The 15,156-nt window shown below is 38.0% G+C and overlaps 1 protein-coding gene across 2 annotated transcripts in view; it reads left to right on the top strand.

Annotated features, from left to right (window-relative positions):
* The window catches only part of LOC131152399 (dihydroxy-acid dehydratase, chloroplastic), a 73,309-nt gene that overhangs the window by 33,917 nt on the left and 24,236 nt on the right, over positions 1-15,156 (top strand). For both annotated transcript variants that reach the window (XR_009135937.1, XM_058104258.1), the window contains exons 4-10: positions 12,996-13,150; positions 13,238-13,432; positions 13,508-13,619; positions 13,821-13,890; positions 13,972-14,030; positions 14,138-14,261; positions 14,448-14,518. Coding sequence is in view for 1 of the 2 variants with exons in the window: in XM_058104258.1 (XP_057960241.1) it covers positions 12,996-13,150; positions 13,238-13,432; positions 13,508-13,619; positions 13,821-13,890; positions 13,972-14,030; positions 14,138-14,261; positions 14,448-14,518 (786 nt within the window). In the remaining variant the exon portion in view is untranslated. The remainder of the gene's footprint in view (positions 1-12,995; positions 13,151-13,237; positions 13,433-13,507; positions 13,620-13,820; positions 13,891-13,971; positions 14,031-14,137; positions 14,262-14,447; positions 14,519-15,156) is intronic.

Below are 15,156 nucleotides of genomic sequence, written 5' to 3'. Positions count from 1 at the left end.
GAAGGCTTAAACTTAGAATTGTCAAATGAGGAAAAAACTAAAAATATGAGATTTATTCGCAAAATTAGAGTTAACGAAGTTAAGTTTGCACTAAAAAAATGAAAAATGGGGAAATTATGGAACCATATAACGTCTTAATTGAAGTTTGGAAATGCTTAGGTGATAACGTAATTATATGATTAACTAATTTATTTAATACAATTATAAAAACTAAGAAAATGCCAGATGAATGGAGGAAAAACACTTTAATACCTATATACAAAAATAAAGGAGATATTCAAAATTGTCATAACTATCGTGGAATTAAACTTATGAGTCATATGATGAAACTATGGGAAAAGGTTGTTGAACAAAGATTAAAGTTAGAAACGAAGGTTTCAGAAAATCAATTTGGTTTTATGCTTGGGAGATCTACCCCAGAAGCTATATATCTTTTAAGAAGATTAATGGAAAAGTTTAGGGAAAAGAAGAGAGACTTGCATATGATATTTATTGACCTTGAGAAAGCATATGATAGGATGCCTAAGGAAGTTCTATGGTGGGTTTTAGAAAGAAAGACTGTATGTAGTAAGTATACATATGTCATTAAGGATATGTATGATGGAGTAATGATTAGTGTAAGGACTATAGATGGAGAAACTAGAGAATTTCCAATTACCATAGGTGTACATCAAGGATCTGCTTTGAGTCCTTATCTTTTTGCTTTAGTGATGGACCAATTGACTAAGAGTATTCAAAAGGAGGTTCCATGGTGTATGGTGTTTGCAGATGATATTGTATTAATTAATGAAATTAGGGACGGAGTAGAGGCTGAGTTAGAATTATGGAGAGAAGTTTTGGAATCTAGAAGCTCTAGGATAATTAGAAATAAGACAAAATATATGAAATGTAATTTTAGTAATGACAGGAGGAATATTGGAGACAAAGTTAAATTTGATGATGAAAAAATAAATAACACTTGTAGATTTTGATACCGTGGATCTATTATGCAAGCTGAAGGAGAAATTGAAGATGATGTAATGCATGGAGTTAAAGCAGGTTGGATAAATTGGAGAAGTGCTTCAAGTGTGCTCTGTGATCGTAGAATTAGAATACCCTTAAAGTTGAAATGGAAGTTTTATAGGATAGTTATAAGACCAGTTATGCTTTATGGATCAGAATGTTGGGTGACGAAGAAACATAATATCCAAAAGGTAAAAGTTTCCGAGATGAGAATGCTTAGATGGATGAGTGGTATAACATTGAAAGATAAATTAAGGAATGAACATATTCGCAGTAAGTTAGGTGTAGCTCCTATAGAGGATAAGATAAGGGAGGGACGACTCAAATGGTATGAACACTTGCAACGTAGGCCACATAGTGCACCAGTGAGGAAGAGTGAGTTAGTTACTATATGGGGCAGTAGAAGGGGTAGGGGCAGACTTAAAATAACTTGGGAGGAGATAGTGAGTAAGGATTTAATATCCCTGAATCTGTCAAAAGAAATGATCCATGATCGCATAAATTGGTGGAAAATGATTCATATAGCCGACCCCACCTGGTGAGACTTAAGGTTTGGTTTTGTTGTTGTTGTAGTTTTTTTCTAAAATCTTTTTTCTTTTTGTCGCTTTTTTTATTTTTATTTTTTTCTTTTTGAGGACTTCTCCTAGCACTTATTGTATATTCTTTGTCTTGATATATCTTCTTTTTTAATTAAAAAATGAATGATCCCTTCGGACATGCAGAAAGGCTAAAGCTCATTTTGAACAAATCCAAGTGCATTATTGGATTGAAAAATTTGAATACAAATGCCAAATTGAGTTTTTATTTCCTGGTAAAATTAAGTAAATACCTTCAAAACTTAAAACATGTCCTTTGACAAATGGATCAAGGTCATGTGTGAAAATTCATCCACAAAGAACACAAAATATTCATAACCATTCAAAATTTTGACTTTACATGGACCCCAAATATATGAATAAACAATAAATGAGAAATAAACTTAAACATAAGAAAAACTTGTAGCTTTTGAAGAGATGGATGACCGAAACGAGCATGCCATTGAACAAGAGTAACATCGTGAGTAGAAATTGAGGAAGTGGTATGACAAGAATTGGATCTATTATCAACATCATCATAATAGTGCAATCCATCCTTCTCAAGCCCTCCCCAATCTTCTTCTTTGTCTGGAGATCCTTAATAATGCAAATAAAGGAAAGGTTAACAAAACATTTGTGGGATTTAGTTAATTGATTAGCTGATAATAGGTTCAAGGGATATTTTGGTACATATAACATAGAAGAAAGAGGCATAGAAGAAAACGGAAAAATATTGCCACGACTAGAAACCGGTGTATCTGAACCATCAACAAGACTAATGTTGGATTGTAAAGTAGTTGGTTTCAAGGACTCAAATAAATTAGGATTGCCCGTCATGTAACGACCCCAACCGGCTACATGGGTCCGGAGTGCTACTTTAGTGACATTAGTGTACCTGATACCTTATTCATCAAATATAAAACACACATACGTAGCAGAAATAAAATATAAAATCCTCAAATTACATTACTAGAGTTCTAACTATCTTTATATACATATATATCCACTTTCACATAATTATATTCCATAAAACTAAACAACAGTAAAATCTCTATCTACACACTACCTACATAAAATTTACACCACTAGCTCGACTCCTCTAGCCTGCCTGACCCGATCTCTAGGATTCCCTAAAAAGACAGTTTGTAAAATAGGGGAGAGGCATAACTCAGTAAGGGAAAGACTAAGTTAATGTCAGTGTGTGGCCAGCATGCATTTAGTGTATAGAAAATAAACACTTTACTGAATAGATAAACACATTTGTGAAAAAATTCTTAATTTACACTCACACACACAATTAGCCGAGGATAGGGAAGATTACCCGCCCATACAAGTAGCTTCCCTTTACTTTAATACCATTACTGCTATTACGGCACTCGCCTTTCTCAGCAAGCCCTTGAAATTATCTTATTAATTATTCATATTCGCATAAATTAACAGATATGCATATAAGACACTCCCTCTGACAAACACACCATTTACTTCTCCTATGGCAGGGGTTGTGCGGCCCAAAGGCTGGACTAAGTCTGGGTGATCAGCCTAAACAAAGTAAAAAAAAATAACATCCTCTATAAACACATCTGCAGGCATCCACAGCAAAGCTGCAGGTCCGATGCCCTTACTTCAACCTCACGCAGGCAGTCGGTTGGACTCCCCTCCACTTCTATCCAGAACAGTGTGGGTGCATATGGTCTAACTAGCAATGGTACCGTGCTCACATTACACTGGTCCCCAGGGTTCCTAAAGAATATCATGCAATTTAGATAATAGAAATCATCATTTAAAACATTAATTCACATTTATTTCCTGTTATTCTAAAAACCTGACCCCCGGTCACAAAATACAATTCGGCATATAGCCATCAATTAAAACTCGGCCCTCGGCTGTCAAATAATAATCCTGGCCCTTGTCCAATCAAACAATACCCAGCCATTGGCCGTTAGTTCAAACACCTGCATTTTATAAACAATTCCAGTATTTTCACAAACATTTCCAGTATTTCTCAAACAATTCAGTATTTCAAAATCCCAAATCCAAATATACAATAATCTATACCAATTAAATCATCTGCCACACGATTTTCCACATTTTAACATATCCATATAAACAAATAAGCTTTCCACCGTTCATTTTATTCAAAAATACCATTCCATATATCTTAGGTTTGTAAAATCCATTTCGAATGGTTGGTTTTCAAAATAACTTTTAAATTCCCAAATGAATAAATAAATAAATAAATATATTTATATAAACATAACAATTAAATTGATTCAAGTTTCATAAGATTACTGACTTAACTTAATCCCCTTACCTAATTCCTGAAAAACACCCGCTAACACCCCGGCCTACGTCCCATGGTGTTCAAAATCTCAGAAACCCTGAAATTCAAATTTCACTACATTACTTATCAGAATCCCTAGAGTAACTTTCCCTAAAATTCCCTTAGGCTCTGAATACTCTAAATAGCCTAATAAAGCCTAAATTATTAAACTTACCCCTGATTTAGGATTGGTACCCCGGAGCTCTAATTCGAAAACCCGCTCCGGCTAGATTGTAGAGAATCTCCCCACGAATCTCCTGACAATTTCCGTTTGTTAATTGGACTTATAGTTTAAGAGAAATTGAGGTAAGTTTGAGAATTGACCTTATCCCAGGAGATATGCCTACGTGTCACAGTCTGACTATTTTCACACCCTTGTGAAGGGTCGTGCGGTGCTAGTTAAAGCACTCTTGTTTAACTAGCCAGCCTATCGTTTACCAACATTCATCCACGCAGCACTTTCATTAACATTCATTCAGATATCAGCGGAAACAGTAATCAATTCATGAAAGCCGTGGTAAGCAAGTAGTAAACATTGAAGCAAACGTAATTCATTAACAAATCCTCCATTGACATGGTGTACTTAGCGAGAGAGGCAAGTTGGCTAAGCACGTTGACAATTGCTAGTGAGTTTTACAATGATTGATGAACACTCACCCTCCCCTAAAGAGGTTTTTATGTAATTATCATCTTGGCATTAGGAAACATCAAAGTGACCGAGGAGTCATATTGCCTTATTTGGCTTACAAAGACTCTACTAGCAGAAAATAACCCTACACTAGTATTTACATGATGGAAACTCATCCTAAGCACACGAGATAAGCGGTCACAGGCAAGCATAATGCCCTGAACAAGCTTAACTCGTGACATTCTCCCCCACTTATGCGATCGATGTCCTCGTAGACTTTTGGCGGTCGGTACACTTCAAATTTGTCCTCGAACGGTTGAATATCTTCCATAGAAATCCAGTTGATTTCTTTGTCATCAAGGCATTTCCACTTCACTAGGAACTTCTGCCGCTTCTTCCTTGAGGATGTGAGCTTTCTGTTTGCAAGGATCTCTTCAACGTCATGTCTGTCAGGTTGCACTGTCTTCAACTCTGCTTTATTGGACTGACTTCTGCTCAGGTCATTGGTGTTGGCATTGAATGGCTTGAGGCGACTAACATGAAACTGCGGTCTTCTCCCCTTATCTGGCCACTTCTTCATCTGCTCAGAAGCTTTCTCCAGATAGGCTTGGGCAAACTCTGCATTCCGTCTCCCTTCACTGGTGAAGATGTACACCCTGGGATTCTTTCGTCTATACGATTCACCCACTGTGTGAGGTAACAGCGGTAGTTGGCTTGTAACAAGCTCAAAAAGGCTCTTGTTGGTTGTTGAGCGCCTTTGGGCGTTGCCACAGAATGGAGCCACATCAAGTAGTTGCATGCCATTCTTCTGGTTGTCGTTGACATAATGGCACAAGTACTCATCTAGTAGCTCTCTGAATCTTTTCAGCTGTCTGTCTATCTGTTGGTGATAACTCGAAGAGATGTCAAAATGTGACCTGAATATCCTGAAAAACTCTGTAAAGAAGTTGTCAGTGAACATTAAATCTTGGTTACAAATAATAACTTGGGGAACACCCCAATGTTTCACAATAGTCACAAGGAACAATTGTGTCGTCTCCTCTGCCAAACAGTATTTTGATGCGGCCATGAAAGTACCATACTTCTTCCGCTCCCCCTTGTCTTCTTGGCAAGTGAGACAAGTTTTGGTATAATCAACCACATCATCCCGCGTGTGCGGCCAATAATACCTCTTCAGTAGTCCTATCATTGGAGTCATTCTACGCGAAGACCCCTCAACGAACTTCCTGCAGTATTTAGTAAGGTCAAGAAAGGAACGCAACTCCTTCACTGTCGTGGGGATCTTCCGTTCTTGAAGCATCCTTACCTTCTCCATACTCCTCCGGATACGACCTTGTTCAACCACTTGACCAAGGAATTTGTTGCTCCACCGAGCGAAAGAGAAATTCTCCTTCTTCACATCCAGACTGTTTCCCCTCAGCCTGTCGAACACCTTCCGTAGATGCTATTCATGTTTCCTCTGAAACAACACCGATGCTCTTAAGGGTGTTTTGGAAGGGCGAACACATCCCACTTCCAATTCATCAAGTTGCTTCCCCAACTCTACTATCTCTTGAGGCGCAATCCGACATGGCCCTTTAGCAGGTGGTTTCACTCCTGATAACAACTTGATCTTATCCTCCACAGTCCGTCATGAAGGCAAATTGTGAGGCGGCTTATCCTGCAACACCTCCTTATACTCATCCAACACCACTTGAATGGTCATAGGCTTCAGCTCTTGGCCTACTTCTTTGTCTACCACCACCGTGGCTAGACGTGCCTGCTCACCTTGACCTAATCCCTCATTGAGTTGTATGGCTGAAAGGGACTTCCCGTTGTCTCCTTTCGTTGCAACAACTTGCACCATGCACGAGTGATCTCCCATCAGACACAGGGAACCAGCCGAAGGCATCAGCACTGCCCTCGTCCCCTTTAGGAACTCCATTCCTAGAATAATTGGAAAGTCATCCAATGGTACCGCTGTGAAATTCGCATGACCTTCTCATTGTCCAAGCTTTACAGTCACTGGCTTGGCTACTCCTAGAGTAGGTTGGGCTACAGAGTTAATTGCTTTCATGCGTGTTGTATCCTTCTCTAAGGATAAGTTGAGTCTCCATGCTTCAAACTGCGAAACAAAATTATGAGTAGCCCCCGTATCTACCATAGCGCGAGTACTCTTCCCATTGATCCTCAATTCCACAAACATTAACCCTTTTGCTCGTGTAACTTTTGGTGTTTTTTCCTGCTTTTCCAATGCGCTCACCAGCCGCACTGAACCCACCCTCGGGGCATCATCCTCTTCCTCCTCACTTTCCACCCCTTTTCTCGAAGTGGAAGCTTGTAAGGCATTGAGTAATCTCTTGTGTTGACACTCACTCATTTTGTGAGATCCACCACACAAGTAGCAAGAAATTTTACTCTTCCCCTTTCCATTGGATGTGTTGAACCCTTGAGATGACGAAGCTTTCTTTGAGGTTGATGATTTAGAGTCGGCTCCCCCACTCTTGGGTTTGCCATTCTTGAAAGACTTTCCACCGTTTTCCTCTCTGCCAAACCGTTTGGACGAAGCGGTATCATTACCAGCGTAGTCAGTCATGCGTTCTACAGCCGCTTGTGCAGTTGACAAGTCTTGAACCCTTTGCCTATGAAGTTCAATTCTTGCTCACGGTTTCATCCCCTCAAGAAAATAGAACAACTTGTCCTTCTCTGACATATCCCGAATATCCAACATTAAAGTAGAAAATTGTTTCACGTATTCGCTGATTGACCCTGTATGCTTGAGATCTCTCAGTTTTCTCCTTGCATTATACTCAACATTTTCAGGAAAGAATTGGGCCTTGAGCTCTCTCTTCAAGTCTGCTCAATTATCGATTACACAGCGTCCAGTTTCAATCTCTTGGTAGTTGGTATGCCACCATAGTTTGGCATCACCAACCAAGTACATGGTCGCAGTATCAACCTTTGCCTGTTCTGAGGTCATCCTCACAATGCGAAAGTACTGCTCCACATCAAACAAGAAGTTCTCTAACTCCTTGGCATCTCGGGCACCCCCATACGTCCTGGGTTCTGGTACCTTGGTCTTGTTAACTGCCGTAGTGTTGGAGTTCCCCATAGCAAGAACCATCAGATTCACCTTTGCATCCAGATCAGCTATCCGCGATTGCAAAGTTCCAACTGTGTGGCGAAAGTCCTTTGACATTTTGCCTATCAAACCTGCTTGATATTTTTGTGATCCCATCACCTCATCAACAAGTTCTCTCATCTGGGCCACCTCCGCGGCCATAATGTTGGTTGTTGTCTCAACCTGTGCTTCCAGCACGCTGATCCTCTCAGCAGTGTTTGGTGCCATGGTCACTTATCAAAGCTTCCCAAATCCAACAACGAAGGCAATCGAATTCACGTAGCAACTCAACCTTGGGCTCTCACCAAGTGTCACCAACTTGGCTTTGATACCAAATGTCACGGTTCGACTATTTTCACACCCTTGTGAAGGGCTGTGCGGCGCTAGCTAAAACATTCTTGTTTAACTAGCCAGCCTATCGTTTACCAACATTCATCCACGAAGCACTTTCATTAACATTCATTGAGATAGCAGTGGAAACGGTAATCAGTTCATGAAAGCCGTGGTAAGCAAGCAGTAAACATTGAAGCAAATGTAATTCATTAACAAATCCTCCGTTGACATGGTGTACTTAGCGAGGGAGGCAAGTAGGCTAAGCACGTTGACAATTGCTAGTGAGTTTTACAATGATTGATGAACACTCACCCTCCTCTAAAGAGGTTTTTATGTAATTATCATCCTGGCACTAGGAAACATCAAAGTGACCGAGGAGTCATACTGCCTTATTTGGCTTTCAAGGACTCTATTAGCAGAAAATAACCCTACACTAGTATTTACATGATGGAAACCCATCTTAAGAACGTGAGATAAGCGGTCACAAGCAAACATAATGCCCTGAACAAGCTTAGCTCGTGACACTTCGCCACTTCCACGACAGATTCGCTTTAGTAGAAGTGTCGATGGCGGTAAACAGAGCCCAACGGTATTTTTGGATTTCCAATCGACCAAATATCAGAGACGAGATGGAGGAGAATGGGAGAGAGGAGCGAGGGAGACGTTGAGACATAGAGTGTGCAAAATGAGAACGAAGAAGAGAAAAAGAAAATGTCTCTATTTCCTGAAGGATAATTCTTCTGGATAATAATAATAATTTAATTAATTAATTAATTATTTATAATTTTAATTTTAATTTTAATTTTAATTTAATTTTTTATTTTTTATTTTTTTTATTTTTTAGGATCACTACACGTCATGTGGGAGGTCATATCATAATTAATAACCTAAGGTGAAGAGGATAAAGAGGCGAGAAGCATTGTTGTACCTGAATGGGCCACGATAGCAGTAGATGAAGAAGACTGAGTTTGGAGTTGTTGGACCATGCGGACGAGATTGTTATACTCTTTAGACACAGTAGATGATGTACTCAACTCCCTAGTGGAGTGGACTAGTGCATTTGAAGTTTCAATGGTGGGATCACCTTTGGTAAGAGACTTATTGGCCCAAGTCGGTTTCCAGTGGAGATCCCAACAACGATCCATAGTATGGCTTTCCTTACTATAATGCGTGCAAATGCGGGAATTGCCTTGGTGAACTGCTCCTCCGAAGACATTACCTCTCCCATGACCCTTTCCAAACTCTATCCTCATCCTCCAACACTACCCTTACCATGGTTGGAGGTAGTGCTAGCCATGACTGATTTATCATGAGAAGAAGTTTGAGAAGAACATTGAGAGCTGCCTTTGGTGATATGTTGGATTCTAGCATATGCTTCATTCATGGATGGCATGGATTCACTAGCAAGAATCTGATCATGAATGGGTTAAAGCGTAGGACTCAACCTAGACAAAAGCTTGGTAGCCAAAAACTCTGCCCTTTGCCTCTTAATCATCTCAATGTCAGCGCAAACTGGTTGAAAGATGTCGAGTTCCTTCTATATACCCTTCAACTTACTATAGTACTCACTAATGGACCTACCTTCTTGGTTATATTTGAAAAAATTCTCATATAGGTCAAAAACATGAGTTTGATATTTATCTTTTGAGAAGCTTTCACGAATATCATCCCGCACAGCCTTGGCTGTTCTATGAAACATCATGTTCGCATCAATTCGTGGCTCTATGCTATTCCGCAACCACCCCAGCAATATGTCACTCTCTTTCATCCAATCTTCATAATCGTTGGAGTCCGTAGATTGGGGAAAATGCAACAAATCCTTGGACTTCCCTTTCGCGTTAATATACACATGCACTGCCTTAGACCACAATAGATAGTTGGAGGATCCAACTAGTTTGATGGCTGTGATCTGTAAATTAACAGTATCAGCTGAAGCTCTCTCTGTAGAGGCCATAAAAAACATTCCCTATACACTCCGTTCAACGCACACCAGTGTAGGGAATGAATAACACAGAAACTCTGCAAAATCAGGCAGCACACAGGCACAGAACAGCATTCTCACACAAGCAAGAGAAGTATTCCAAATCTTAAAGTTTCAGAACTTCAACAGGAAGCTACAACCACAAAACTGCAGTATCCTTGGAGGAATCATAGGCATAAATAGTCTCTGCCTCTCACTAATCCTGTCAAAGCTGGCTTTGAGCACACAGAGCAGTGAAGACCACACAGGACAGGGGAGACCACAACGAAGCACCATAGGCACTTAAAACTGCAGTGCAGACACTCCAAAACCAACCTGGCAGCAGCTAGGAGCAAAGGCAGGCATGAAAACAGCATTTAGAGCATCATAACAGTATCATCAATGGACTAGCAGTCAGACATCAGAACAGCAACTATAGTCTGCAAGAAACAGTAGGGTGCTGTCTTTACATCAGTGAACTACCACGAGCCACACAGCACCAACAAGAGTGGCTCATGGCTGAGAGGAGAAGGAGAAAAAACCCTAAATGACTACCAAATGAGAAAAAAATCTCTACTTCAAGGGTTGACAGGGGAGAAAAGAAAAGGAGAGGAAGAGGGGGCTGTACTAGGTCAGATTAATCACATTCAGAGAAACTGCTCTGATCCCATTTTGTAAATCTGAAATAAATTGAAGAATCAAAGAAGAAAATACAGAACTCACGTTTAGAGATGAAGAGAAGCAGAGAAGAAGGAGAAAAGAAACAATCGGCAGTTTTTCCTGGTCTTGGAGCTCTTACATACAGTTCCAGGTCTGCCTCTTATATATTGAAAAGAATAACATACTTATTTTCCTTCTAACAAGGCTGTTTCCTTGTAGTCAAACCTGTGACCAACCGGTCATGAGGAGCAACCTTATCATTGATCCAAGGCCCGCCCTTTTGGTGTTTACCTACTTTATATACTTTTTAGGATAAACTTTCTTTGTTTAGAAATTTTATTTTATTTTATTTATATTTAATTAGTAGTCAATTAGCCAGTTTCTTCCACTTTCAAATAAATTTGATATTTGTTATTTGGAGGTTGCTAAACCTATGATTTTCTCTCTGATATTTATCTGTGAAAAGTTAAGTTATTGCTCATGTTAATGATATTAGATACTGCTAGATTAATCACCTAAAAGCTTAAGCTGTTAGGGTTTCAGCCAACAATGTATATCAAGCCTTAATGCTCCCCTGCATGTGCAGCTGATTGCATGTGGAGAGTCAAACGAACAATGAATAATACTCATATTGGGAGCACGATAATTCTTTTAACAAACTTCCCTTAAACACGGGCGACAAGACTAGAGCCTAGGATCTCCTGGCAACCATGGCTCTGATACCATGTTAGATTACCGGTTCACCTAAAAGCCTAAATTGTTAGTTTGTGGACCAGTAGTGTGTGTCAAGCCTTAACAAAGACAATTAGTTTTAGAATATGTCAAAAGGGTTTACCTATTTTTACATATTTTTTCCTTCATAAACGTACTTTATTTAGCATTATGATGTTATTACTTTCATTTTTATTTTTTAATTAATGGATTTTAATTTTTAGGTTCAAAATTAACTAATCTAAAATGAACTTTCTAATTACAATTTTTATGTAATTATAGTTTAACCTAATATTTTTTAAGGATGCCGTCTTACTTTTAAAAGATTAGAATATTTTTGTCAACAAAATGATGTACACTATTCTTTTTTTAAAGATGGTAAGAGAGAATATATTAGCACAAAAAGGAGACAAGGTTACAAATACCGAGCAACATGACTTACACTATTCTTTCTTTTATATAGTTATATAGTATATATAACATCATTGCTGAGTTAGGGAAGATGATGAAATGTGGAAACACTTGCGCTTATGTGTGTGTTGTGGGCAGGTCTAGACCTGTCGCAAGATAGCTAGATGGCAGAAGTTTCAAATTTGGTGAGCCCTATGCTGTATGTTTGGGGTAAAGCCCATTTTGGTGGTTTTTTTTTCCTGAACTTTGAACGAGAGTGCTTATCTTTTGGGCCTTAAGTAATCACCTATGGGGTCTCATGCTCTAAAGCTAAGGGCTGTTTGGTGTATCACTCTAAAAAATTATGAAAATGAAAACTGGAAATGAAAACAGAAACTAAAAACCAAAAACTGGTAACTTGCTTGGTTGATATTTCTTAAACTAAAACAAATTAAAAACTTGATTAGCAAATGCTCAATTTTGTTCTTGAATCAAATAACAATTAAAAAAAAAGATTAAAATAATAAAAAGTACAAAATGATACAAAATAAAATACTATAATAAAAATAAAAATTTCTACAATTATTTTACTAAATTATTATATTTCGTAATTCTCTTTACAAGAACAATCTTATTGTGCATGGCAATTGGAAAATAGTAAAATTATTTTTTAAATGACTTATTAATTTCTTAATTTTAAAAATTTTATGGATATTTTTATTTTAATTATATTTTAAAATCATATGATCATTATATTTTAATTTTTTTAAAAAGTATGCCTAAAACGAATGATTTAATTCAAAAAAAATTATTTCTGGAGAGTCATGCCCACATTTAATAATTGTCTTTGCCTGTGCTGCTGCTTCAGGTTAGACTGGCTTCCTCACGTTATTGTAGGCTTTCTCTTCTAGTTGCTTCAGATATTTCAGCAGGATTGGATGACTCTGCTTTATATTTCTCTTCTTTCTTGATAGATTTTCTTTCTTCCAAAATAAAAGGGAAACATAAAGAGTGTTTGATGTAGAGGAAGTGTTCCGCTTGAGATATAAACATAATTGGTCGACTTTGCATTTTGGTAGAATGGGATTTATGATTTTCATTTTGGAGTCCATGTTGGATTTAGTTGAATTTTTTAATTGTAAATTAACTTTGTTGATGGGTTGATCTCCCCTTGGTGCCCTTCTAATGATATTTTTTGCTTATTTATTGGTCACAAAGTCTTAGATGAATAAATTCCGTTCAGTAATATTTGTTTCTTTTATTCTTTGTAGTAGATTTTGTTGATTTCTGGCAGTGCAACTTTTACTTTTATTTAGGTTTATGGAGAGTACGTAAGCGGTTCTATAAGTGATGACCAGAGAATAAATGTAGTCCGCAATTCATGCCCAGGAGCTGGGGCTTGTGGTGGAATGTATACAGCAAATACCATGGCTTCTGCAATTGAAACCATGGGGATGTCTCTTCCTTACAGGTGGAAATACGTCTTTGCATGATCACCTGTATTGGAGTTTGCCAGAATTATCTTAACTAATTACTCTGTTCATTTGTTTCTGAGAAGCTCTTCAACACCAGCTGAAGACCCATTGAAGTTGGATGAATGCCGTTTGGCTGGGAAATATCTTCTGGAGTTAATAAAAATGGATTTGAAACCGCGAGACATTATTACTCAGAAATCACTGCACAATGCAATGGTTATTGTCATGGCCCTAGGTGGATCCACTAATGCTGTGCTACATTTAATTGCTATTGCAAGGTGAGGAGAATTCGGCATTGACTTCCCCTTTAGATGCCATCATGCATAAATAGCTCATAGCAAGACTGTCTGCAGGTCTGTTGGTTTGCATTTAACTCTTGATGATTTTCAGAAGGTTAGCAATGAGGTTCCTTTTCTTGCAGACCTAAAGCCTAGTGGCAAATATGTGATGGAGGACTTACACAAGGTATTCACATTGCTTTTTGCAAATTCATTCTTGTTAATTCTATTTACACCTGTCAGTTCTTTCTGTGAAATCATTGTTATTTTAGTTTGTTGATTCTATGTAAATATTTTTCCATGTTGCGTGAGGCATATGATATTTTCTTCCATTTTGGTACACGTGTATGAACCTTTCCTCTTGGTGGGCTTACAATTATTTTGATAGATTGGGGGAACACCTGCAGTCATTAAGTACCTATTGGAGCTAGGGCTTTTAGATGGAGATTGTGTGACAGGTATCTATACTGTGATTATTGCATTACTTGCAAAGATGGTTCATATTATTCTTATTACTAACTCTAACATGTCCTTTATAGTCACTGGGAAGACACTTGCCGAAAATGCAAAACTTTTCCCTTCCTTGGCTGAGGGTCAGGTAGGAGCAGTTATTTATTTATTGAATTTTTGTAATGATTTTGATGATTGATAAGTGAGTGCTACTTGAATATCCATTTTTTTTTTCCTTTTTATTTTTTGCTACAGCAAATTATAAGACCATGGACAAATCCCATCAAGAAAACCGGCCACATACAGATATTATATGGAAACCTAGCACCTCATGGTTCTGTAGCAAAAATTACAGGAAAAGAAGGGCTATATTTCTCTGGTGCTGTGTACTCATCTGTTTTCTGTTTTTCTTTTTTTTCATTAGGCATTATTGACTTTCTATTTTTGTCTTATTATACTTGGAGTTTCATGCTGGATGTTGTTTGACACTTTGATTTTCTAGTTTTATGAAATAGAATTTTGCTTACTTTGCCGAGACGATAATGATTGGAAGAATTGTTTTCAGGTCCTGCTCTTGTGTTTGAGGGAGAGGAATCCATGATTGCAGCCATCTCTGAAAATCCTATGAGTTTTAAGGTATGTAACTTCTTCAATTTTGTTTTTCTGTTTTGGTGTGTTGAATCAATTTTTTGAGAAGTGGGAAGTGACTCCTGGTTTATTGGAACCTTAATTGATCAGCTGTGTGCTTGTATTTGATCTTGTTTATTCTTGCAATGTGGTAGCCCTTGAAAAGCAGATGGACTCAGCTTATGTGTTTTGAGGATGACTTGTTTCAGTGGCACTGCTGTACTTGATGGTTTAAAAATTTTAAATCTGGAATATTTTTCTTGTGAGAAATACAGTGCATGGTTGAAAGTTTTACCTTAGTACAAAATTTATTGCCTAGCAACTGGACTTACCTTGTTATTTGTGTTGTGTCTGGCACCCCACTTGTGCCAAACACCAATGCTACAACTAATGCTATTGAAAATATAAAGAACTAAAGCAAATGCAGAAACTAATAATGAAAGACAGTAAAAAGAACAAGACAAGAATTTAACGAGGTTCAGTATAAGAAGAAGAGATTTCAATTCGAGAATCTTCACAGCAACAAGAACAAATTGTGCTACCAAAGCCAACAAAATTCGAAGGGAAGAATGTTTAACAATTGGAGAAAATACCTCATTATAATCAATGCGTTTCTTCTGTGCGTAGCCCTTAGCTACCAATCTAAC

Source organism: Malania oleifera, chromosome 3 (genome assembly GCF_029873635.1).
Source record: "Malania oleifera isolate guangnan ecotype guangnan chromosome 3, ASM2987363v1, whole genome shotgun sequence".
NCBI classification, from domain to species: domain Eukaryota; kingdom Viridiplantae; phylum Streptophyta; class Magnoliopsida; order Santalales; family Ximeniaceae; genus Malania; species Malania oleifera.
The sequence above is the reverse complement of the archived record's forward strand: the minus strand, read 5'-3'. Positions and strand labels throughout refer to the sequence as shown.